Consider the following 23,639-nt stretch of genomic DNA (forward strand, 5'->3'; position numbering starts at 1 on the left):
GCGTCTCAACCGTGTGCGACGCAGAGTCCAGAAAAAATGTGGTGCTCTTGGAGCCTTCATATCGTGGCAGGTAATATCCACCATTCCGATAAGCGTGCCAACAGTTTAGCGGCGAACTCAAATAGACGCGCGCGGCACGCAAGCACGCGCGCACAGCGTTTCGCATTCGCGTCTGTGCGGACTGATTCTCGCCCTTATTCTGTTTTAATGTGCACAAATTCTGCGAATCACAAACGATACGAAGGCGCAGGGCATTTAATAGTCAAGAAACTTTCACAGAATCTCATTATGCACTCAAACATTTAAAAGTTTTTTCTCATTAACAACTTGTGAGAGCCAGACATGGGAACGTCTGCTACATAACTTAAACAATCGCAATGGAAGAGCAGCATCCATTTGCATCAATAAACTTACATCTCTTAGAATGAACACCGCCAATAAAAAGACACACAAGGGAAACCTGACAACAAACAAAACAAAAAACAAAACACAGATTGCCATACTAATGTGGACGCAATGCCATAAATAATGATGGCACAATCCACATAAAATATTGGAAAGTGAAAAAGGACAGAAACCCCCCCCCCCCCAAAATTGACTGTGTCCCTTTACATATGTGCATTAATTTGGAAAATAATACATTTAAACAATGACAATGAAACTCTGGAAGATATTTTTAAGTGTACATTCATAGACCCTTCAATGATATTTACATCATCACTTCCTTAGTTTCAAGATTACACGAAGCCTACGTATACAATGTAAACAAAGATGAGTTGAAGAATAAGTTCACATAGGAGACTATAGCTCATATACATAGTAGCCTTAACAAAAGAAAAAAGGAACCTAACAGAGTGCACATGTCTGGCGTGTTTAGAAGAAGCTTGTCTTGAGTTTGATGGTTGGTGCTGCTTGCACAGTAGGCTGAGCTTGCCTGGCCGCTGCTTTAGCTTTGCTGCTGGCTTGGTTAGCCCGGATAGCAGATTCAAGTCGGGTTTTAAGCTCAGGTGCTGCCCCGATCACAGTTTTAAAGGCGGCTGGATAGAGGGGGCCAATACGCATCAGGTTCTGAAGAGCAAACTCATGTAGCCCTTTGGAAACTTGGGGCGCAGAGGAGATGGCATTTTCATCCAAAAGGTAAGAGATTAGAGTTGGGACCAGGAGAGCCAGCAGCTGTACTCCTATGGAACACAAGCAACAAAAGAAGATAAAATAAACCAAGAAAAAGTTACTGACATTAAAGCATTGAGAACAGTGACAATTTGCAAAACATTTCAGTAAATCTACTGGGTGTTGTTCAGGGCACTAAACTGCATTGAACAAAGATTTTCTGGAGGCCAAAAGCAAAGACGGTGGTCCAAGCACACATATACAAGACACAAAAGAAAGAGAACCAGTGGTGTTGGAAAGGCTTTAGCAAATTAGTATGCCATGTTATCAATGTAGCTCAGATAGGGAGGAAATAAAAACAAAGAAACCTAAGATGGAAAAAATTAAGTTCTAATAAGGTGCCCTACAAGACAATCAACATTACCATCTAACATAGTGTAATACCTTAAAACTTTTACATCAGATAGCCAATGTTGACTGAAAACCCTTTTCAGTGAACCTATGGGTTAAGTGTGCAAAAGAAGTAATATTCTATATGTACTGGGGTGACTTCGGGTAAAAGATTCATCAAGGTGGAAACAGAAACATTTGTAAAATTGTAACTACTAAGAACAAAGCAGTCATACATTTCAGGCAAGGTACGAGAAATAAAAAGAAATGAAAGAAGGAATAAAAGAAATAACTACAAATTCAGCCACATCAGAGAGCTTGATAAGACCAGTTAACAATGAATAAAGCTCAGTCTTACACCTTAAAATAAACTTATCAGTATGCAGGCCAAAACACCAACTGCTTCTTAGTTGTACAGCATTTTAAGACAACCAATTCAAGAACCTGCTTGATAGCGAAATGACCCCCCTACTTATATAAGATATTAAGAATTACTATTACATACATAGTTGACCAACAGGCCAAGATGTACTTACGGTTTTGCTCCTCACCCATGCCCACCAGGTTCTCCAGAACCCTGATGCCCTCCTGAACAGCCTGTAGCTCAACAGCAGTCCCTGGGCGTCGGCGCTCAACAGCCTTTAGCTTCTCCACCATGAGAGGAGCAAGAGCATGGATGTACGGGGTAGAGAGGGCACGGCTAGAGTGCTGAAACACTGACAGTAGCAGCTGGTAACAGCGGGCCTGAACCTGTGGCAAAATCATTCACAGTCAGGTGAGTAAAATATACACTAGGTGATAACTTCATGCTGGATGCGTCTGTATAGAAGCCTACCTGAGGATCAGCAGAGTTGAGGCCATTTCGGAAGCGGTCCATACAGCCTTTCTGCAAGACGGTCACCCCCATGACCTCGTTACTGGCAGACAGTAGAAAGAGTGTGATGGCTGTCAACATACTGACCTCATCCATGTCAGGCCTGGACTCATCTGAAAAAATATGCAAAATGAAATTAATCATTGTCACCTTTATATCTTTGATCCCACATGGATTATGTGTGTGTGCATGTGTGTGTATGTGTGAATTAGCTCACCTGGTTGAGAGTACTCCAGTAGAGATGCAAGGCTGCTCCTCAAAAGGCCAGTCCACTGTGTCTGAGTCCTCTCCACCCTTGCCAGTGGGGAGGTGATGATGGTCTTGATGCCCTGAAGGGCTGCCGACACGGGCATAGGCACAGAGTTATCAGCACTTTTAATGGCCGTTTCCCTCAATACCCCAGTGATGAGGAAGAGCACAGTAGGCAGAATAGTCATGCTTCCTGTAAAGGCGAAGAGAGTAAAGTAGCAACAGAGAGCAATGAGGGTACTATTTCCCAGCAAACACCACTTTGCTATGCTAATGATCGTCATCCTTATTCCTAATCTCTCAATAATGGATAAACCCATTCATAATGCTACCTGAGCACTGAAAGGCACCTCTGCCCAGACAGACACCATTGAAAATAGATCAGGGTAGGACCAGAGGATATATAGTCAAATTTCTTCAGAGGTAGAGTTTGCTGTTAATTCTCGAGATAGAAAGTAAAACTTATTATCACGTATATAAAACCGTAGAGCGCTACAGGTTAATAAACAAGCCAGTCAGAGTTTTAGTATCTATGTGTATTGTACTTGTGCTGTCATGTGTGAAAAGGGACTTTGCTTTGCTTTTGTGTGTGCCCTGCAGTTTGCATCCGGTATGCATGGTCGCATTCTACTGAGGTTCTAACCAGCAGGGGAGCAGAGCGAGGGCAGCTCCGCCAGGATGGAGACTGTGTTTGCCACCAGGCGGGCACTCTCCTCGGGCAGACGCTGGGGCTGGACCGACACATGGCTGGGCGACTCCTTGACCCGTGTATTGAGCTGAGGCAGGTGGCGTACCAAGATGAACACAAGTAGCTCCATTGCTGCAAACACCAATGACTTTCCAGGTAGGAGCTCCCCTGTGTCCCCTCCTTCTCCACAGACAGACCGAAAGTCCTTCTCTTCCCCCTCCTCCTTACCTGAAGGGAATAGCAGAGGGGGTAACAACACCATCCAGGTCAACAATGATGACCAAACCATTTCGCAGGAAAAATGAGAATAGAAAATTCCAACAACTTAGCGTAGCACATTTGCTCATTACTGCCATTTACAATCGCCTTCAATAGATTTTTTTTTTTTGCTGCAGTTTTCTGAGGCTTTAAAGTGCCAAACAAATCTCTTGAGGGGTGGGTACAAAACCAACAATACAACTAAGCTGGCCTTACTCCTGTGTTTGTGAATGCAAAAATCTGGGGAAAGGGGGGGCAAACGTTTCAGTCAGCACAATTCAGCAATTTGAGTTGGTATTTACAAGTCATTATACTTTTGAAGAGTCGAAATACAGGGGGCTTGGGTGGCACCCTGTACTTTGGCTGGACACTAGCATCCCAGTGATGAGGTTTATAGTAGTTTAAAACTCAGCACTTCCTCTGGCACTGCCTGGCCTACGTAAGTGGCTGTGTTCCTGGGTGGGGAACCAGTAAGGGAACCCCTTACTGGAACAGTAAGCCATTCCTCCACAGCAAGTTCCAACTCTTATGGGGGATTACTGTTAGGGGGCCGCCTGTACAGCTGTGGGTGGATCTCAAGGAAATTGCAGAAATAACGTTACATTACCTCTAAGAAACCTGCTGCTGGCAAGTGAAAAGAAGTGGTCACGTGTATGGAACCATGCACATGGTAGTCTACACCCTGCCCAACCACTGTAGGGGTTGAGCTGTGGTGAGCCCTTGGAAAATTGAACATGCCAAATTGGGAAAAAAGGAGAAAATTTTTAAAAAGGAAAGGATATGGATGTAGGATATATTTGCTCCTGACCCTGGGTGGCCCTCTGCTGTTGCAGATGCTCCAGAGCGGCCCCGATTGTCTCCTGCACCACAGCAGTGACCTGAAGCTGTACAGCCGGAGGGTCCCGGGTTAATAGCAGTCTATGGAGGACATTCAGCAGCTCCACCGCCAACAGCTGAAAAACATTAAACAATATTCAGTACAACTTTGAATGAAACAACAGGTCTGTGCGCACTCTTTCTTTCTCCACCTTGGCATTCAGTTTGAATCTCTAGCCATCAAGATTCCATAGGTCAAATCCATTCATTCACTGCCTACACTCTATATTACTCATCCATCATGGCTTTCTGCCAACAAGCCAGCATAGATGAGCCATGGTTCTCCAAGATTGATTAGAGCGGTAAAGAAGAATATGCATACTGAGCAAAGGAGACAGAGACCTTCGCCCAAGTAAAATGGTACATATAACTCATGCAAATATAGCCTCCACGAAGGTTGTTCTTGGTCCGTCTTGCATTATCCTAGAGGTATCCTTGAGGCTTGAGCTTATTGTACCTGCATATATGTCTTTCCATCAGTGTGTTCTTTGCTCTGTGCCTTTACCTGGTCCTCTGCAATATGGGTCTTAGCATAAGGAGAGTCCATCACAGTGCACAGGGCCTGCAGGCAGGACATCACATGCTCAATAGGCTCCTCGGGCCGGGGGAAGCACAGAAACTCAATACTGACACCTGGGAGAAATAACATTTAAAAGCAAATCAAAGCACTACAGCTTGCTAAAGGACAATAACAAGCAAATATCTAAAATGGCAACATAGAGCTAAACCATGGGTGACAGCTGTGTGTCTTTATTTACCCAACATTAGATGCATTCTGTCTTTGACCAGTTCTTCAAATGACTTAGGAGTGGACAAGGCTCCCTGGGGATTGCCAGGGGTCCTGATGGGGGCAGATGGAGGCTCCTCAGGCTCCTCACTAGCACCAAACCCAGTGCTGCTCAGCCACAGAGCCACGGCATGAAGGACAGGGGCCCATGAGCTACGATAGTGGAGCCTCGCTGTGTCGATGGTCTCCGGGGTATAGAACGCCCCACCTGAGGCGAAAGAGATCGATTTTGAGAAAAGCTAATGGCTTACTTTATCTAAAAGGACATTATGATTAACACACCCAATAACAGTATTATGTGGCAAATAAAATTATCTCCTTTCAGTCCAGTTACATTTTCCCCACTTTCAATAAAAAATATTCTCAGAAATCCACACATCCTCAAATCAATCTCAAAAGGTAACAGGTCCCTAAGGTGATGTTCAAACCAAGCAGGGGGGTAATTCATATAGAGTGCGCCAATTGAGGGTGCTTGCACTGTGGTAAACTCAAGAGTTTTAACTATAATAATAATAATAATAATAATAAAATGCTTTAGTTCAAATTTTCTATTTTTAAATTAAATAAACCCATCAAGGTTGAATTTGACAATAAGGCTCCTCTCATCTAAATAAATGGCCAAAAGAAGTAAAGTGGGAACTCCAAAAGCAGACATAATTTTTCAAATTTTTTCCCCCATAAGACCTTTTGCTCATAATAACTTGATAAAAAGTTCTTTGAATGCGTGACATGCTGCACTGGAGAATACATTAGCAACATCGCGTCCGACATGGGGCCAAAATCTACAGCAGCGAACTCGCACATAGTATTTCACTACGTTCTGTTCTCAACATTTTTAATCTAGGTTACGTCCTGTAAAACCAGCTTTTCGATCAAAATCAGGGAAAGATAGAGAAACTTACTTAAAAAACATAGACACGTCTACTAAAATATATGTATCGCAACACAAATGGCAAATTATGTTCAGCATTTAGGTCTTGCACCATCAGGGGGCAGCTGGCTGGAGAATTCAGCGGGTAGTGTGAGCAGAGCGTAGTCTCGGAGCATGGCTAGCCACAGGCGGCTGAGGGAGGGCAGCTCCGGCTGCACCAGTATAATGAGGCTGTCCGGCGGAAGCACGTCAGCTCCCAGATCCTCCTCATCCTCGTCGTCATCTGCCCCCCGGGCTGGTCGGGCTGGCTTGGACTCGGCTTCTTTCTTGATCTTCATAGCCACCACATAGACCTAAGAGTGAAAGCCAAAGACTATAGTCAGATTTGTTCTAGAAGCGATAAGATGAAGGATGGAGAACAGTGTCGTGAGCAGGAGAAAGCGCCTTCAGTCTCACCTCCGCCCATGCCTTGAGTACTGCTAGTTTCTCCATAGTGGTGGCACTCTCACTGTACAACTGGCTTGAAGAGCCCTTCCCAGTCTGCACCTTATCCAGAGAGGACACCAGCAGGTTGTGGACTCGCCGAAGGTCATTGAGGTCACTGACTACGCCGCTACCAATCCATGTACTACACACCTAGAGTCACACACATTTGTCAGGGTGGCAGAAGGTAAACAAATCGATACTTAACTGTCCTCCTCCAGTTCCTTTAATAACATGAAGTGCTTTGCATCTCTTGAAAGAAAAAAAGGAACAGTTGTAGCAAAGAGTAGAACGCTCCACGTTCAATAGTCATCATAACAGCATGCATGTCTGTGACATGAACAGGACTGACAGTTGAAGGCCTGCAAATTTCCGAACATTTACATAATCAACTTCTAAATGGAAGCTGGGGACATTTCATCCAGTGTTTGTACTAGTTTAACGTGTAATTTCTCTCCTAGGTTTGAGTCTAACTCCACCCACTGCATAATTTAAAAAAAATACTAAAAAGTAGGCAAGGTTCCATTGCCTACCAACACGGGGATCGCCGGTTCGAATCCCCGTGTTACTTCCAGCTTGATCGGGCGTCCCTACAGACACAATTAGCCGTGTCTGCGAATGGAAAGCTGGATGTGGGTATGTGTCCTGGTCACTGCACTAGCGCCTCTTCTGGTCGGTCAGAGCGCCTGTTCGGGGGGGTGGGGTAACTGGGGGGGGAATAGTGTGATCCTCCCACGCGCTACGTCCCCCTGGAGAATGCCTCACTGTCAAGTGAAAAGAAGCGGCTGGCGACTTCACATGTATCGGAGGAAGCATGTGGTAGGCTGCAGCCCTCCCCGGATCGGCAGAGGGGGTGGAGCAGCGACCAGGAGGGCTCGGTAGAGTGGGGTAATTGGCAAAGTACAACTGGGGAGAAAAAGGGTGAAAAATCCCAAAATAAAATTGGGCAAGGAACTGAGAGAGTACGCAGGGGGGCTGAGAGAGGGGCGGGGAGGAACTGAGGAGGGGGTGTGGATTTGTGAGGCAGGAGCATTGGTAGGAGTAGCTGGGGAGATCGACGAGAAGTGCCCGGCACTGCACGTTGCCATAACCAATCCCCTCCACCATCCACCTTCCAGCACGGTGTCAAGACTCCACTCTGCAGAGACGTCCCGACCACCGTGACGTGGATGTGCCGCAGACGGGAAGGGGGCCCCATGAGATGGGCCGCGGCTTTCCGGCAGCGGAGAGAGGCGGACGACGTGGCGACTGTTCCCCCAGCGCGGTACGTGCTCAGTCTGACCGACCCAGTTGTCTGGTGGTACTTCTACAGCTGTCAAAAGCACAAGTCCGATCCATTGCACCGAAAATGATGATATAACTATAATTAACTGTAAGTTGAGAGAAATTCAAAAGGTTGCTAGAAAATGTAATAAAGATGCAAGGTGAGTGAATAAAAATAGAACAGAATAGAAAACACTTTATTAGTCATTTTGTACATTCATACAATGAATTTCATTCTCTGCATTTAACCCATCCTAGCTGTGTAGCTAGAAATGGGCAGCCGCCATGCAGCACCCGGGGACCAACTCCATATATTTCTTCCTATTGCCTTGCTCAGAGGCACAAGACAGGAGTATCAACCCTGACATGCATGTCTTTTTTGATGGTGGGAGGAAACCGGAGTGCCCCTGACCAAGACAATAGGAAGAAATAACTGGAGTTGGTCCCCGGGTGCTGCACAGCAGCTGCACACTACTCCTAGCTACACAGCTAGGATGGGTTAAATGCAGAGAGTGCATTTCCTTGTATGTATGTGCAAATGACAAAGTATATTTTGTTCTTGTTTGTTCTTTTTCTGGGGGGGGTCCTCTGGGACTGTATGTCTTTATGTATTCACTGCTGTGTTGATACAGGTTAACTTTTCCCCCCAGAGACCTATACTATGAAGCAGGATTTGGGGTTAGAGAGGCAACTTTAGGTTCAACCCTGGGTTTTCAGTGTCACGACAATGGTTCACTTTTTACTGGGGTATATTGCCATGGCAACTTATGCTGCACACCTAACTTCCTCCGGAGAAGGTTATGTTCAAGATAAAGGATCAACACGTATAAAAGCACCGCCTACTGACCAATCAATTGTCTTGGAAAATGGCGTCACCATTCCTAAAAGATCCTGCGGACCTCAGTGCGTGAATACTGAGCGGGTCTGTTAGGAAGGCAAGAGTTTTTGGAGACCAACAAAACACTTTGGCTTTCCAGAGTATGTGCCATGTGAAAGATATATGAAAGACAGATTTTCTCAGTGGAAGGAATGGCTCATCTTTGTCAGCTTCTTCAGCCATATGTTGCCAGTGTGACACATCGAAGTCGTGTGCTTACAGTCCTGCAGACTGTATGCATTAGCTTGTGTTTTTTTGCTACAGGTACTCTTCTGTATGCTGTGGGTGATTTGGAGAATCTAAGCAAAAACACAGTCAGCCGTGCAATCCACAAGGTGGTTCTTGTGGTGGTTCCCTGTTAAAGTGGGTTTTTTTTAGGGAGACGTTCCTTATCCGATGTGAGGGTGTAAGGACAGGATGTTGTGTTGCTGTAAAGCCCCTTGAGGCAAATTTGTAATTTGTGATGTTGGGCTATACAAATAAAATTGACTTGTCTTGACTTCTTGCTCTAACAGAGCTACTTGATGTGTTTGTTGTGTTCCCGGGCCACTCGCCCACAGCCTATAAGAGGGCTTTTACGAAATAGCAGGTAGAAAATAACTTCAGTTGACTACTTGATCTATAAATAACGTAGACCCTATGACGTTTCTTCTTTTGCTTTTTGGCTGCTCCTGTTAGGGGTCGTCACACCGGATCATCCCTTTCTATCTCTTCCTGTCCTTTTCATCTTCCTCTGTCATGCCAGCCACCTACATGTCCTCCCTCATCACATCCATAAATCTCCTCTTTGGCCTTCTTCTTTTCCTCTTCCCTGGCAGCTCCATATTCAGCATCCTTCTCCCAATATACCCAGCATCTCTCCTCCGCACATGTCCAAACCATCTCAATCTCGCCTCTCTTGCTTTGTCTCCAAACCGTCCAACCTGAGCTGTCCCTCTAATATATTCGTTCCTAATCCTGTCCATCGCCCTCACTCCTAAAGAAAATCGTAGCATCTTCAACTCTGCGACCTCCAGCTCTGTCTCCTGTCTTTTCGTCAGTGCCACCATCTAAACCATACAACATACCTGGTCTCACTACCATCTTGTAAACCTTCTCTTTCACTCTTGCTGGTACCCTTCTGTCGCAAATCACTCCTGACACTCTTCTCCACCCATTCCACCCTGCCGGCACTCTCTTCTTCACCTCTCTTTTCCTTCGCCTTCGTCATCTCTCTCTTTGCCTTACGCCACATCTCTTTGTACTCCTGTCTACCTTCTTCAGTTCTCTGACTATCCCACTTCTTCTTCACCAACCTCTCCTCCATATACTTTTCTGTACTTCCTCATTCCAACACCAAGTCTCCTTGTCTTCCTTCCTCTGGCCAGATGATACACCAAGTTCCTTCCTAGTTGTCTCCCTCACCATTTCTGCAGTAGTTGCCCAGCCATCCAGTAACTCTTCACAACCACCCAGTGTCTGTCTTAACTCTTCCCTGAACTCCACACAACAGTCTTCCTTCTTCAAATTCCACCATTTGATCCTTGGCTCTGCCTTCAGTCGCTTCCTCGCAAAGTCTTTTTTTTTTAAAACAAAAACAAAAAATCTCCAAAGTCATCCTACAGACCACCATCTGATGCTGCCTAGCTAGGTTTTCCCATCACCACCCTGCAATCTCCAATCCCTTTCAGATCGTATCTCCTGCATATGATATAGATCATCTGTGTGCACCTTCCTCCACTCTTATACATCACCCTATGTTCCTCCCTCTTCTTGAAATATGTATTCACCACAGCCATTTCTACCCTTTTTTGCAAAATCCACCACTATCTGTCCTTCCACATTCCTCTCCTTGACACCATACCTACCCATCACCTCCTCAACACCTCTGTCCCCTTCACCAACATGCCCATTGAAGTCCGCTCCAATCACCACTCTCTCCTCATTGGATGCACTCTCCACCACTTCCTCCAACTCACTCCAGAATTCTTACTCTTCCATCTCACACTCAACTTGCAGGCCATATGCGCTGACAACATTCATCATCACACCTTCGATTTCCAGCTTCATACTCTTCACCGCCAACACACTCTTGACATACGCTTCCTACAGGATTACCCCTACCCCATTTCTCCTCCAATCCACACCATGGTAGAACAGTTTGAACCCACCTCCATTGCTCCTGGCCTTACTCCCCTTCCACTTGGTCTCTTGCACATTCATCGTGATTGTGGCTGTTAGGCTTAGTGAAGCCAGCTAACGAAAAGATATGGGTATGTTGAACTTGTTTCATAGTTTAGGCCCCAAGTGGATTTAAAGCTAAATTCAACTCTGGGTTATTAGTTGTTGTTTTTTTTCCCCCCAAGAAGATGAGTTCTCAAAGCAGAGGAGAAAAAACACAGAGCTGAAACAGGCTCCACGGGTAAAGTTCCTCAGCAAGAGAGGAATTAGAAGACCTCAAAAAGAAAAGCTTTTTTTAAATTATTTATTTAACTGTATTACTAAAAGGAATATTCACCATTTCCCACTGTCGCTCATCTTTTGCATAAGTCAAAAAGCATTAATAGTCAGCACTTTAACACTGCTGGGTCTTAAGAGGATGATGACTCACTATGCAGTAGGAAGAAGCCTCCATTTCAGTGGCAAAGAGGTTTGTTAAGAGATTGCACATATACAAGAGCTGTTCATTAAATAGTGCAAAGTAGGACAAAACAAAGAGGGTTGGCCTCAACTGGAGTTATGGTCCTAACAAGCAAGGGTATTTGTTTGCGTAGATTTAGTGCAAAAATATAAAAGTTTTCACCTGTGTAGGAAGTCTTACCTGGCATGCCTTGGCTGTTATGTCAGATGGTGTATCAGGTGAAAACGCTGGTCTGAGGGCGGCGCCAACCTACATGTACACACAATTTAGTTTCTGCCACACATCAACTTCAATTTATTTCACATTGTTGTAGTCTAGAGTCTTCTTCTCATGTCCATTTCATTTATGTTGCTGTTCATTTTTTTCCAACATAATGAAGTTTGATCGCTTTAACAGACTCACATTGGCCTGGTATTGTTCCAGGATAACATGTCCAGGGAACTCAGGCTCTGGCACAGAAGCAAACTTCTTAATGATGTCCTCAAGGGCCTGTAGTCCTGCCATCCTCAGCTGATTACTGTGGTCTGTAGCTGCCATGAAGGCCATGCGGATCAAGTCAGACAAATGGAGCACCAGCAGGTCCCCTGGACAAACAGAGAACGGGAGATGCCAGTAGAAATAGAGACGTGCATTAAACAGATGGAGAGAGACTTAAGGGCTCAGTAAGTTTCTCCGTAATAAGTAAGTAATATGAGGTGGTGGAGGATTAGCTATAACTGAGTCCTAGCTGAAGTTTGCATTTTAAAAAGGGATTGGGTGGATGTATCAGGATGCAAAGCCACCATCCCTCAACCCCCATCCTTCATTTGGCTCAATCTCGAGAATATTTCTCTCTTTAAGAAAAGCTTATTTCAACACTCGGCTACGGTGGCTGTCAGGAGGGGGAAAAAAATTCCCTCCCCCATTGGTTTATTTCTCCTGATCTGTAATCCATCGTTAAATTAAAAAAAATCCACTGAAAATCCAAGAAAGCATCCCAACTCATTTCGATCAAAACCCTCAAGTGGCAGCAACCAGTGACCACACAATATCTCTTGCTGTTGTGTAACTTTAATTGTTTAAAGTCCAAATTCATGCAATTTATCTCTCTCTGTGCAAGCCTGCTCACATAGCCTAAATCCATCCAGCCATCCATTATCTGAACCCCTTATCCTGCTCTCAGGTTCGCAGGAGCCTGTTCCAGCAGTCATTGGGAGGCAGGCAGGGAGACACCCTGGACAGGCCACCAGGCCATCACAGGACCGATACACACACACACACACACACACACACACACACACACACACACACACACACACACACACACACACACACTCATACCTAGGGACAATTTCGTACGGCCAATTCACCTGACTTACATGTCTTTGGACTGTGGGAGGAAACCGGAGCCCCCAGAGGAAAACCATGCAGACACGGGGAGAACATGCAAACAGAGGACGACCCGGGATGACTCACCAGGGTTGGACTACCCCGGGGCTCGATCCCAGGACCTTCTTGCTGTGAGGTGACTGCGCTAACCACTGCGCCACCGTGCCGCCCCACATAGCCTAAAATCAACCACAAATCCTTGGGTGAAATCTGAGCCTCTGTGGCTGGCAATGTGGTTAGCAGTACCTTTGGGGTTTTTGGCTTGTGCAGAGCGGGCAGCAGCCAGGTCAAAGTGTGCTTTGTCTGCATTTTCACACAGAAAGATGATGCGGCACAAGCAGTCGGCGGCAAACACCCGCGTCACCCAGCGCGGTGCAACAGAGGGCTTAGACTTGTCATCTTCGCCCAGGCCTGTAAACATGGTGTCATCATCCATCTCATCCTTTTTCTCAGAGTCATCCTCATCTTTACCAACATTGAATACGACAGCCCCTCCGACCTCTGAAGAGAGAAGATTGATAAATTCAGTACATAAAGATTAAATAAACTATGTAGAAGCAAGAAAACTAAAAAGGATTAAGCGGTAACACTCATGCCTGATGAATTCTGTATTTACATATGTTGGGTATGATGCCCACTTTGCACTAGCTTTTCTAAACAACTTTCTTAAGGAGAATAAACCTTCCTGCAAGGCGCAAGACTTTTAAGTAAGAAATTGCAGAGGCACCTGTAGTGGCTGCTAGGACATCTTTGCAGAGTTTCAGCCAGTGGGACAGCTTCTCCACAGCAAGAGAGGACAGCATGTGGCCCAGTGTGTCATGGATGTCAGAACACAGCTTCCTGTCAGTCTCACGATCCAACATCCCAAACAGAACGCCCTCGAGACCTGTCTCTGTGATATTTAGATCTGGCCCAATGACAAGGTCAACAGATTCATGACATTTTGAGTTCATTCGTTTGGGGTTCTTGACTATAAAAAGGAAGTTGCAGACATGGAATGTTCTGGTAATGGTTTGTACTCACTGATAGTGGTGCTGTCTTTGCTGTCTCCTGCCCTCTTTGCCAGACTCATGGCATACTCACACACCTCCGCTGCCTCTCTCTGTGCTAGTTGTCTCAGACAAGCCACCGAGGCACGGCGCAACAACAGGTGAGAGCTGCAAAGGTGCACCTGGTGGGATACACAGCACAATCAAAATGAAAAATGCATTTAGACCTTGACATAGTTGCACACAGTATGTCAACCATAACCTAATGCACTGATAAAGAGCATCTTACGCAGAGACAGGGGACCAAACTGGACAGGTTGACATGGCGGGGAGCGAACATGTGTAGCTGCTGCAGGCAGGAGATAGCGGCTGCCTGCACCAGTGAATCAGAGTGGTCCTGCATGATGGCACAACCAACCAGGCATGATGAGCGGATGGTAGAGATGGTGGCACTGTTTCCTGAAAATCCCATGGCCAGGGTAATTCACCAGAGAAATGAAAAGAGATTGCATTATAAGCAGTACTTTTCTTTGCATGCATGTATGTTTAAGTCTGCCTGTTTAACTGCAGATTAAAATGGATTACAACACCATCTGCTGGTGAATCTGGAAAATTCAAGGGAACATTATATGAAATATGTAAGGCTCAATCTAGAAAGCATCAAACTAGAGAAGGTTTGTGACTTGGTTTCTGCCACTCTTACCCTGTAGTTCTGGTCCCACAGTGGTGATGAGCGCTCCCAGGCAGCGCCCTAAACACTGGTGCACCTCTGTGTGGGAGGGTGGCACAGTGAGGAGGAGTGTGAGAACCAGGGACAGGGTGGGCTCTACATAGCCTCTGTACATGGGACCACTGGAGTCAACGATTAGGGCCAGAGAGTGTAGGGCCCACGTCTGGCAGAAGAAAAAAAAGATGTCTGACATCAGTGTTTAATGAACTTAGTCCATGCCTAAAGCAGAAGGGATTTAATCAAATGAGTAGTGCATGTGTAGGGATTATGTATCTGAAACAAAACTGCTAATTAATTTAGAAGTATTACTCCTGATTTATTCCACTTTCTGTGACATATAATGAGCATATTGGGGAAGCAGAATTGCTTCAGAAAACTGGTGATATTTCAGATGAGAACAGTCAGCAAATGTTTAACTGCAGTTACAAGCTACCTGATCACAGAAAGTTGAATTAGTTCATCTGGACACAATGTTTAGTGGGATAAATGTTTCATCCCTCATCTAAGTGACTTCTTCAGTCTCAACTGAAGTTCCCGATAAACGTTCCCAATAAACGTTGTGTCCAGATGAATTGATTCAACTTTCTGTCATTTCTTTACCTGGATTATAGAGGATGCATCAAGACAAAGACAAAGCTAGCTGATGCTTGCCTAATCAAAGTACATTCAAGAGAAAGTGAGTAAAAATTAGATCCTGTGCTGGCAACATTAAACATCAACAAAAATGCAAATGTCACAAGTATAACTGAGATACTAATATCCAAAACAGAGTTGATTCAACAACTGACCTGGACCTCGTGAGAGGATCCATCTTGAGCTAGGGCCAAAAGGATGCTGACACTGGTCTTCAAGTGCTGGCCTGAACCAATTCCTCCGACATATCGATGCAGACAGCCAAGTGCCAGGGAATGGCCTGTCCTTGACACCACATCACGGGCTGATTTCAGCCTAAAGACAGAGGAAAGGAGGAGATAAGGGTAATTTGATAAAACTCAAGGTCAGAGAGACATTTTGGAGAGACATTTAGAGATTTAAATGAGAGATGAGCGGTATGGTAGAGAGAATTTACTGTAAATACTGAGAATTAACTGAATTTGTCAATTTAGTCATGCTATCCCAGGTAAACAAAGCTAAAATGTTAGGGGGATAAAAAAAATGTTTTTTAAAAAAAACCCCAGCAAGCTATTACTAAGAGTTCCCTTACTTGTCAAAGCTGTACTGTGCCATCCTAGCAATAAAAGTAGCCTCTCCCACCACCTGGGCCATCCTGCCCAGGGCCTCTCCAGCAGCACAGCGAAGGATGGGGTTGGGATTGTCCAGGGCTCCCATCACTAACGCCAAAGCAGACTTGCGCACCTCCTCTGGACCCAGAGTACTCTTGTTCTCTGCAAGGCCCTTAAGTGTAGAAGGAACCAAAAGAAACATTATTGCTCACTTTGCATCAACCGAAAAAGTGAAACATGATATCTTTAGCTGTAGAAACAGAGGAATGGGTGGAATGGCTATCTCTAACCTTTAATGCACTAAGCACGGCAGTGAAAATATTTAGCTGGACTGCCTGCTGTCGAACTCCCTTAGCCTGCTTGATACACTCGGCAAAGTGGTCCAGCATCTGTAGCCTGTATCACATACAAAGTCAGGTAGGTCAGGTCCATTTATATTAATAGTTTCCTAAACAAACAGCTTCAACATAAGGTGTTACGCTGAGCAATAAAGGGCATCAACACAGATCACAACAAGAGCGAACAAATATCACAATAAGGAGGTAATGTAAAGTCTTGATGTGTGGGAAACGTTAAAAACCTTATTTTAGAACTCCTATATCAAAGATTAAGATACCCATTCACCTGTGTTTAAAGGACACATGGGGAAAGACCACCCCAAATAAGGCCACAGAGGCATCAATGACAGACACACCCAGAGGAAGTGGCCCAGGGATAGCTTCACCCACGGGGACACGCAGGTAGATGGAGGAGGGATCATGTTCCAGAGCTCCACTGCCAGATGCACTGTTGGGTTGCAGCTGTGTAGAAACCATCACATCAAATAATGCCATTTACAAGTGAAATGTACAATATAGAAGATTGCTTTATCATTAATTCACACAATGAAGTTAGAATGTGTCTTTCGGTTTTGTCTACCCCTCCTCAATACTCACACATGCACCCATGCGTCGCATTTCTTCAGACAGAATACATGAATTAAAGCAGGTTTCTTTAAACCGGAGATCATTTTCAATTACCTGATCCTCTATGGATTTGTGGTCTGTCTCCTGTAGCCAGGAGCCCATGAGCACGCTGTCATCATAGTGACACAGCGAGCGCAGCAAAGAGGTGGTGGTGTTGGAGGAGTTGTCAGTCAAAGTGAACTCAGCCACCAGTTCTCTCAGGAGGGCATTGAAGCTGCCTGCGCAAGCAGCACATTACAGTATCTTAAATATATTCCTGGGCAGCACATTCTGAGGGGTATAGCTCTTGCTAAAACAAATGCATCACCTTCATATGTCTTGGGAGGCAAGAGGGCCAGAATGTCGTACAGCCTCAGCCTCACCATGGCAGCACTGGCCTTCAGATGAGCCCCATGGACCTTTATGATAGCTGGGACACTAAAGAAAGGATTAAAAACAAGAATATATGGATCCAAAGACTATTTATGATGTCAAGAATTGGATCAGTCAGGAAATAAGCAAAAAAGTGAAATTACTGACAGGAAGGCAGGGTAACGGTAATTTCCATTTCTAATACACAGTCCCACAGAGTGCTCTGTCTATGTCTTGAAAAAAATCAGTAAGCCAGTTTCACTAAATTAAAGAGCCCTCATACTCACTGAGACATCATAGTCATAGCACATTCAATAGGGGTCATCAGCCTACGGATCACATCTTCTGTAAGCAGCTCAGGACAATGGGCCACAAAGCTGCGCATGGCTAAAGAGGGGATGGGAAGGGATGCCAGTCATAAATGTGCATTCTCTAGCTGTAATAGAAATGTGGAGTGCATGAGGCATGGTGGATTTCCTTACCACACAGTGCCCCGGCTCGGCCCTCCAAGGTGACCTGCCAGGTGAATGAGTCTCCTCTGGCCTTCTCAGCCTCAAGCTCTTTCTGGGAGCGAGGGAACACATTCCTCCACAGCAGTAACATCTTGGGCAGGTGATAGCGCACCAGGGAGGAACCTGGGCACACACAGGCATACATACATTCAGCATGCAATGTAGTCACGTTGGTGAAGAGGTGAGGAGGAGGAGGGGGGGGGTTGTAAATCATATTTCTGATGAGGGTGGAAGGGGAGCCTCACCCAGAGTCATGAGGGCACCCAGGAGCAGCCATCCTGCTTGTGTGCGCTGCAGTGACAGTCGGCTGTTCTGCGCAGCTGTCCGCAGGAGGTCCTCAGCTATACTCACTACTAGCTAAAAGAGACAGGACCAGAAAAAATCTGATCAGTAAACCGTACAGGGGAACCAGTAAACTCTGAAGAATTAAACAAGGCTTTGAATGACAGATGATAATTAATGTATCCATCCATTCCATCCATTATCCAAACCGCTTATCCTGCTCTCAGGTTCGCGGGGATACTGGAGCCTATCCCAGCAGTCATTGGGCGGCATAAGGAAATGCACAGATAAAAAAAACATCAAGCAAATTAACAATCAAACATTCTATTAGACTGTTTATGACTTCAAATCTGAGGTTACAGACCTTGCCCTTGGAGTGGGGTATGCCCAGGGGGCATTGGTGCACCCCTCCAAGCAGGGCGGCCATTGCAAAGCTGTAGCCGCTCACAGCTTCAGGCGAAGTCTTTAGGTTGTTGATGCGCTCAGCACAGCGGTCCAATAGCGGAGTCAACTGGTAAGGTAGTGCCACAGCAACACATCGCAAGCACCATGCAGCAGCCAAACGGGCCGCCATGCTCGGGTGCAGGAGCACTGAGGTCACGGTCTCCAAAAGCCCTGGGGAATGGGATGCGTGGTGATGTTCACACAGTTAGGTCCAACGAAAAGGCCTTGGCTGGCCAGGATGAATATTGCTTACCAATGCTTAAGCCAACTGAGTGTCAAACTTATGGTGTACATCAGAAAACCCACAATATATTGTTCTGTGTGTATCTCACCTATGGATGGCTCCTGGATGAGTGGTGAGGCTGTGGCACTCAGACTCTGAACCAGACTACCCAGCTCCTTCAGGGCACACACCATGACGTGCTGACTGGCAGAGACATCCGCTGCGCCTGCCTTATTCTCTCCACTTGTGTCATTCACTACTGCTTCTGAAAGCACAGAGGGCCAAAAAGAGAACCGAGAATGGAAGGATTAGTCATCCCATTGAGCAAGATAGAACAGAAAATCCACTACGGATAGGTGTGGTTGTTATTGACAGAGCTAAACTCCATTTCATAATAATAAAAACTATATGAATAATACTGGTAGCAGCGTACAACTCTGGTTGTAAAGGACTCAAAACCCCTATATTTACAATTCTCTCAAATGCATAGCAAAGGTTGATTACATTTTAAAAGCGTAACCAAAAGCGTAACCATGTGGACATGATAATAACCTAACATGCACCACTATAGCATCTGTGTTATATTGTAACACAACACTGATCTGCAAAGCCCGATACCAACAGAACTAGAACCATGCAGAACAATTACAGATACGTTGCTCCTTTCACTATACACAGAGCTCAAAGGATTTTTCTTTCTTTTTACAAGTAGTCTCAATATATTTAGTTTAAATCCATGACAATCCATGGTTCTTGTTGAATAGGACAAAAGTTTTAAAGAGAAAGCTTTCTTATATTAAACCTGAAATCAAATTATTATATCGGGTCATCTTTCATATATAAATCATCTGAGCTATAAAGGAGGAAATTGTTTTCTTTTCATCAGAAATAAAGCCAAGTGCAACTTAGATGAAAACAATGCAGCATCAAAAGTGCAAAGCAAGAAAAGACACACAGAATATGCTTTAAATTAGTAAAATAAATTAAAAAAAAAAATCACTTTGTTTTTTAAGGGTGGATATTTCTACCAGGAGTCCCATAAGGAAAGAGGGTAACAGATGTCCCACTACCCACCATGGTTCCCACAGGAATTTTCACCAATCAATTTTAGAACAGACTTCATAAAGGCCCATTTCAAGTGGTTCCACTGGTTCAAATCATCTAAACACCCATAGGTGGTGAACACAAAAAATTCGGTAGAGAGCGAGGACCATGTCTTAACTGACACGGACTTTTTTTTTTTTTATAATACATGCTCTAGGATGTGGTAATCCATGTCATCAAATGTTGTGCTTATATCAAGACGTACAAGAAAAGAAACTGAGTTCTGACATACTTCTCCACAGGTCAGGAATTCAAGGGTTCCAAAGCAAATCACAGAGTAAGAATCATCTTTTGTGTAAGGAGACAAAGGGTAATTATAACAAATATGATTGACACTTGATGCACAAAATTTGCAAGAACTAAAACCAACAAAGCAGTGTGATGGATAATGCTCTTGCAAATAAATATGTCTATGTAGTGTTGCAAAGGGATAAAGAATTGCCTTCCTTTAAGTAGGGGTTAGTAGGTTTTGTTGCATGTGCAGCTTTCCTGCTTGTGTTGAACCGAAATTAAAAGTCAGTGAGATTTATGTTAGCTGATGCCGGTCGCTTTTTTTTGTTTGTTTGTTTTTGGGTTTTTTTGTTATGTATTAACATAATGTTAACGAGTAAGAAACCAGCCACGTAATGTTTGCATGCATGAGTCACCTAAACGTTGCAGTGGTTAAGGAATGTTGTATTTCTGTATTCAATCTACCGAGGAAAAGATGGAAACTGAGCAAAAAAAAAACAGGCAAACGCAAGCAAAAACACATAAGAAGCAAGAAAGGCCCACTTCACACAACACAAGCATGCAATGCCAATAATAATAAAAAAGAAGAAAAAACCCCCCAGAAAAGATGAGGTAAGAGAGAAAATAAATATAATAATGGATGAGTACTTACTCTGTAATGCTCTGAACCGTGATATTTCCCCCCCATCCTCCTTACCCACAGCCCTCATTTGCTTGCTGATGGCTTGGCAGATTTCCTTGCCCGCTGCAATCTGTGCTTTCTCTCCCAACAGGCCCCCCAGGGTGGCACGCAGCATGAAGGAGACGCAGCGCCGTGAGTACACAGCCTCTACATGTGTTTGTGTGGCCCGTGGGTGAGACACTAGGTCCAACACATGGGACAGGAAGGTGGCAAAGTTGCGTTCCAACCACTGGCCACCGAGTGTAGTCACGAACACGACATAGGCCTGGAGGATATGAACAAGGAGTACACGTGAAGTTATTCCATCAAAAATAAAAGTGGTGCCGATTCTTGATGCAATAAAACATGCCTCACCTGTGTGACTCCCACCCGCACCTCCCTGCTGACAGAACCGCCCCCCTTCAGCATCTCGCCCCCGCTCTTCAAGAAACCAGATCCTCCCCGCAGGAAACCAGTGGCCATCAGCTCCAAAACCTCTTCAAGGGTGGCCCGCTTCACATTCTGACGCATCACTAAAGATGACCCACCAATTGGAACAATTAATTGCTACAGGAGAGTGGGGGGCTTACACATATAACATGAAACGAGAGAACATGGTGGACGAACTTTACAAGCTTAAGAGAACCCCACCTGCTGCTTGTTTTGGCATTAGGGCCGTTGCCATGACTGTCCCTAACAATTTGGACACTGCTACCCGTACTCCGTAGTTGGAACCCTCCAGGGCTTTGAAACACAGTGTAGCTACATTTTCGAGTTCTGTGGTCCACATGAACACTGCCTCATTTTGAAGCTCCAGCATACACTGCTCGAAGAGAAAGAATGAGGAGGATAACCTATTAATAACATTTGCATAGTACATATAGGATAAACTTTAAAATATTTCATTGGGACTAACAGAAATTTGGAATATTTTTAGTATGAACACTTTGTTTACACTTATAAATGTGATATCCTCCCCCAATGAAGCAAAATATCAAGGTAACTATTGATGTGATGCACTCGTAACAGGAAGTCATCTTTTATAATTAGCAGAAACAGCGACCAACAACTTGGTCAATAAAATAAAATAAGAATATTGAGATATTCCACAGCAATATTATTTGTGTAATGGTAGATGCCTGTTTTCTGATTTTAATCAAATTATCCTCAGAAGGGAAAAGTTAATGTTAATAATTTTAAGAAAGCACTAACTGCTAATGACAAAAGCAATCATTTATATGTGATCTTTAACATCATCTAGTGTGTTCCCGGGTTAAGTGTGTGATGCATTGTCTTGGCCTTGTCATCTGGTGTATGCACACCGATGACAAAGACCAAAAAAAAGAAAAAAAGAAACAGAATCGGGGCAATCTGTTCTTGTGTGTGGCCTCCAATGTTTTCCATATCGATAACGATTTGAAAAGTTCTATAGTGAGTGCCCAGCCATATAAAAATTTTTTTTAGGTGAACAATCTAAAATTAGGATTTTTTTGTTGTTGCTAGGTTAGCATCTACCGTAGCCATGAACAGCTTTATGAGGCTCTAAAAGAGGAAATGACAGTTCCTTCTCCATTACCAACCTTTGCTACTGCACAGCGCACTGCCATGGACCTGTCTGTGAGTAAGGACCGGGCATTCTTGTAGATATCCCTGTGACAGGATGCTGCAGCCCCACCCAGTCCGCTAAGCACCTTCTGCAGACTGAGAAGAATCTCCCCTCTACCTTGGGACTGCACACGCACGCGCGCACACACACGCACGCACGCACGCACGCACGCACGCACGCACACACACACACGCACACACACACACACACACACACACACACACACGAAAAACAAAAATAAGACAGGGTATGAAACAAAATGGGGGAAGGGGTCAAATGTAAGATGATCCATCTAAATAAATGAGACAGATCCTGAGAGATAAATCGGTTATACTATCCCATCTTTCCTACATTCTATTATAAACAGTTTAATCTACAGCTGTCTCCCAGCTGTTACTGGCAGCTCACAGATATTTTTTTATGTCGTACCTCTGCACTTTTTAATGCCTTCAGAAGGTTATTAATGGTATCAGGAAAGGAACTTCCCAGCATCCTGCCCATCTTTTCATAAAAAGCCCCAACGCATGCCACTGCAGCACTGCAAGAAGAGTTTTTGTTAGAATGCAAGTATTTCTGATCATGTACCAGAGAACTGGAGAACATACTATATCAAACACCTCACCACTGGTTTGACGAGTCAGTTAATACATTCATTGTTATGAGGTTGTTATTATTATCATTTCCACCATTTTCCACTATTAAAACTTTGAATTTAGGCTTACAGTTCATTATCATTAAAAATATTGCACATCTAATGTGGTCTCGTCCATTAACAGTGCACAAAAACTGGCAGGAAACATCACAACTAATCTCACGCAAAAATTAATCCCCCCTTTTAAGACTAAAATATCATCCTGCAGATTAACAGTTGGCTTCTCTACTGGCATTGACCAATAGTGCAATGTTGAGTGGTTTTTAATTTACATGTGTACAGTAAATTCTTCAAAGACTGGCATCATGTATAGCTATACTCAATAGCTGCATAAAACTGACGCTACTAGCCCATAAAAATACACATATATTAAAATTTGAACTCACAGTTTTGTTGGCAAGTATGCAGGGGTGTCATCTTTGTTTTTGATAATGTCATTGCACTTGTCCAAAGTCTGGAACACAGTGAAGGTGTCACCAATGCTGTAGAGGGTAGCAAGGTTTTTGGCCAGCAGTTTTCTTGTTGGGGGTCCAGGAGCACTGCTTATCAGTCCTGTCAACTGTTCCACCAGTTTCTTCTGCTTCTCCTTCACATCCACCTTTCAATCAAACGTAAAAGGAATTAAACTATGTTGCATATAATTACAACTAATGCACAACCAAAGAAAAAATATGAATGTTCACCTTATTTGCTGCCACAAGAACTTTGTCCAAGAAGCGGAGCCACTCAAAGATGAAGACAGGCCTCTTTGCCTCAGTAATCTGGGCCAAGGCATCTTCATTGAGCAGGAGGCTGTGAGCCAACTCCATGGCAGGCACCCACCAAGAACCAGTAGCACAAAGGAATCAGGGCTCTTCTATCACAGCTGTATGACGACAAAACCTCCCCTCTAAAATGCGAAATCAGGGGTCATGTCTCGTTAACGTGTGCCCAGTTTCTTAAAATTTGCACA

The 23,639-nt window shown here is 44.5% G+C and overlaps 1 protein-coding gene across 1 annotated transcript; it reads right to left on the reverse strand.

Annotated features, from left to right (window-relative positions):
* Window positions 1-245: 245 nt before the first annotated feature.
* Window positions 246-23,639, reverse strand: heatr5b (HEAT repeat containing 5B). The gene is made up of 35 exons (XM_056291345.1): window positions 23,371-23,639; window positions 23,074-23,285; window positions 22,465-22,573; window positions 22,010-22,159; window positions 21,081-21,252; window positions 20,805-20,962; window positions 20,466-20,715; window positions 18,543-18,698; window positions 18,131-18,381; window positions 17,730-17,841; window positions 17,455-17,607; window positions 17,260-17,359; window positions 16,929-17,038; window positions 16,676-16,839; window positions 16,281-16,456; window positions 15,947-16,052; window positions 15,638-15,828; window positions 15,222-15,381; window positions 14,407-14,596; window positions 13,993-14,162; window positions 13,738-13,885; window positions 13,442-13,621; window positions 12,961-13,215; window positions 11,749-11,930; window positions 11,527-11,595; window positions 6,560-6,739; window positions 6,216-6,456; window positions 5,204-5,440; window positions 4,951-5,078; window positions 4,378-4,522; window positions 3,267-3,539; window positions 2,592-2,816; window positions 2,336-2,487; window positions 2,037-2,250; window positions 246-1,181 (listed from the first exon to the last, which is right to left on the reverse strand). The coding sequence occupies exons 1-35, from the start codon at window positions 23,494-23,496 to the stop codon at window positions 874-876; spliced, it is 6,153 nt and encodes a 2,050-aa protein (XP_056147320.1). The 5' UTR covers window positions 23,497-23,639; the 3' UTR covers window positions 246-873.

Source organism: Lampris incognitus, chromosome 13 (assembly GCF_029633865.1).
Source record: "Lampris incognitus isolate fLamInc1 chromosome 13, fLamInc1.hap2, whole genome shotgun sequence".
Classification (NCBI taxonomy): Eukaryota; Metazoa; Chordata; class Actinopteri; order Lampriformes; family Lampridae; genus Lampris; species Lampris incognitus.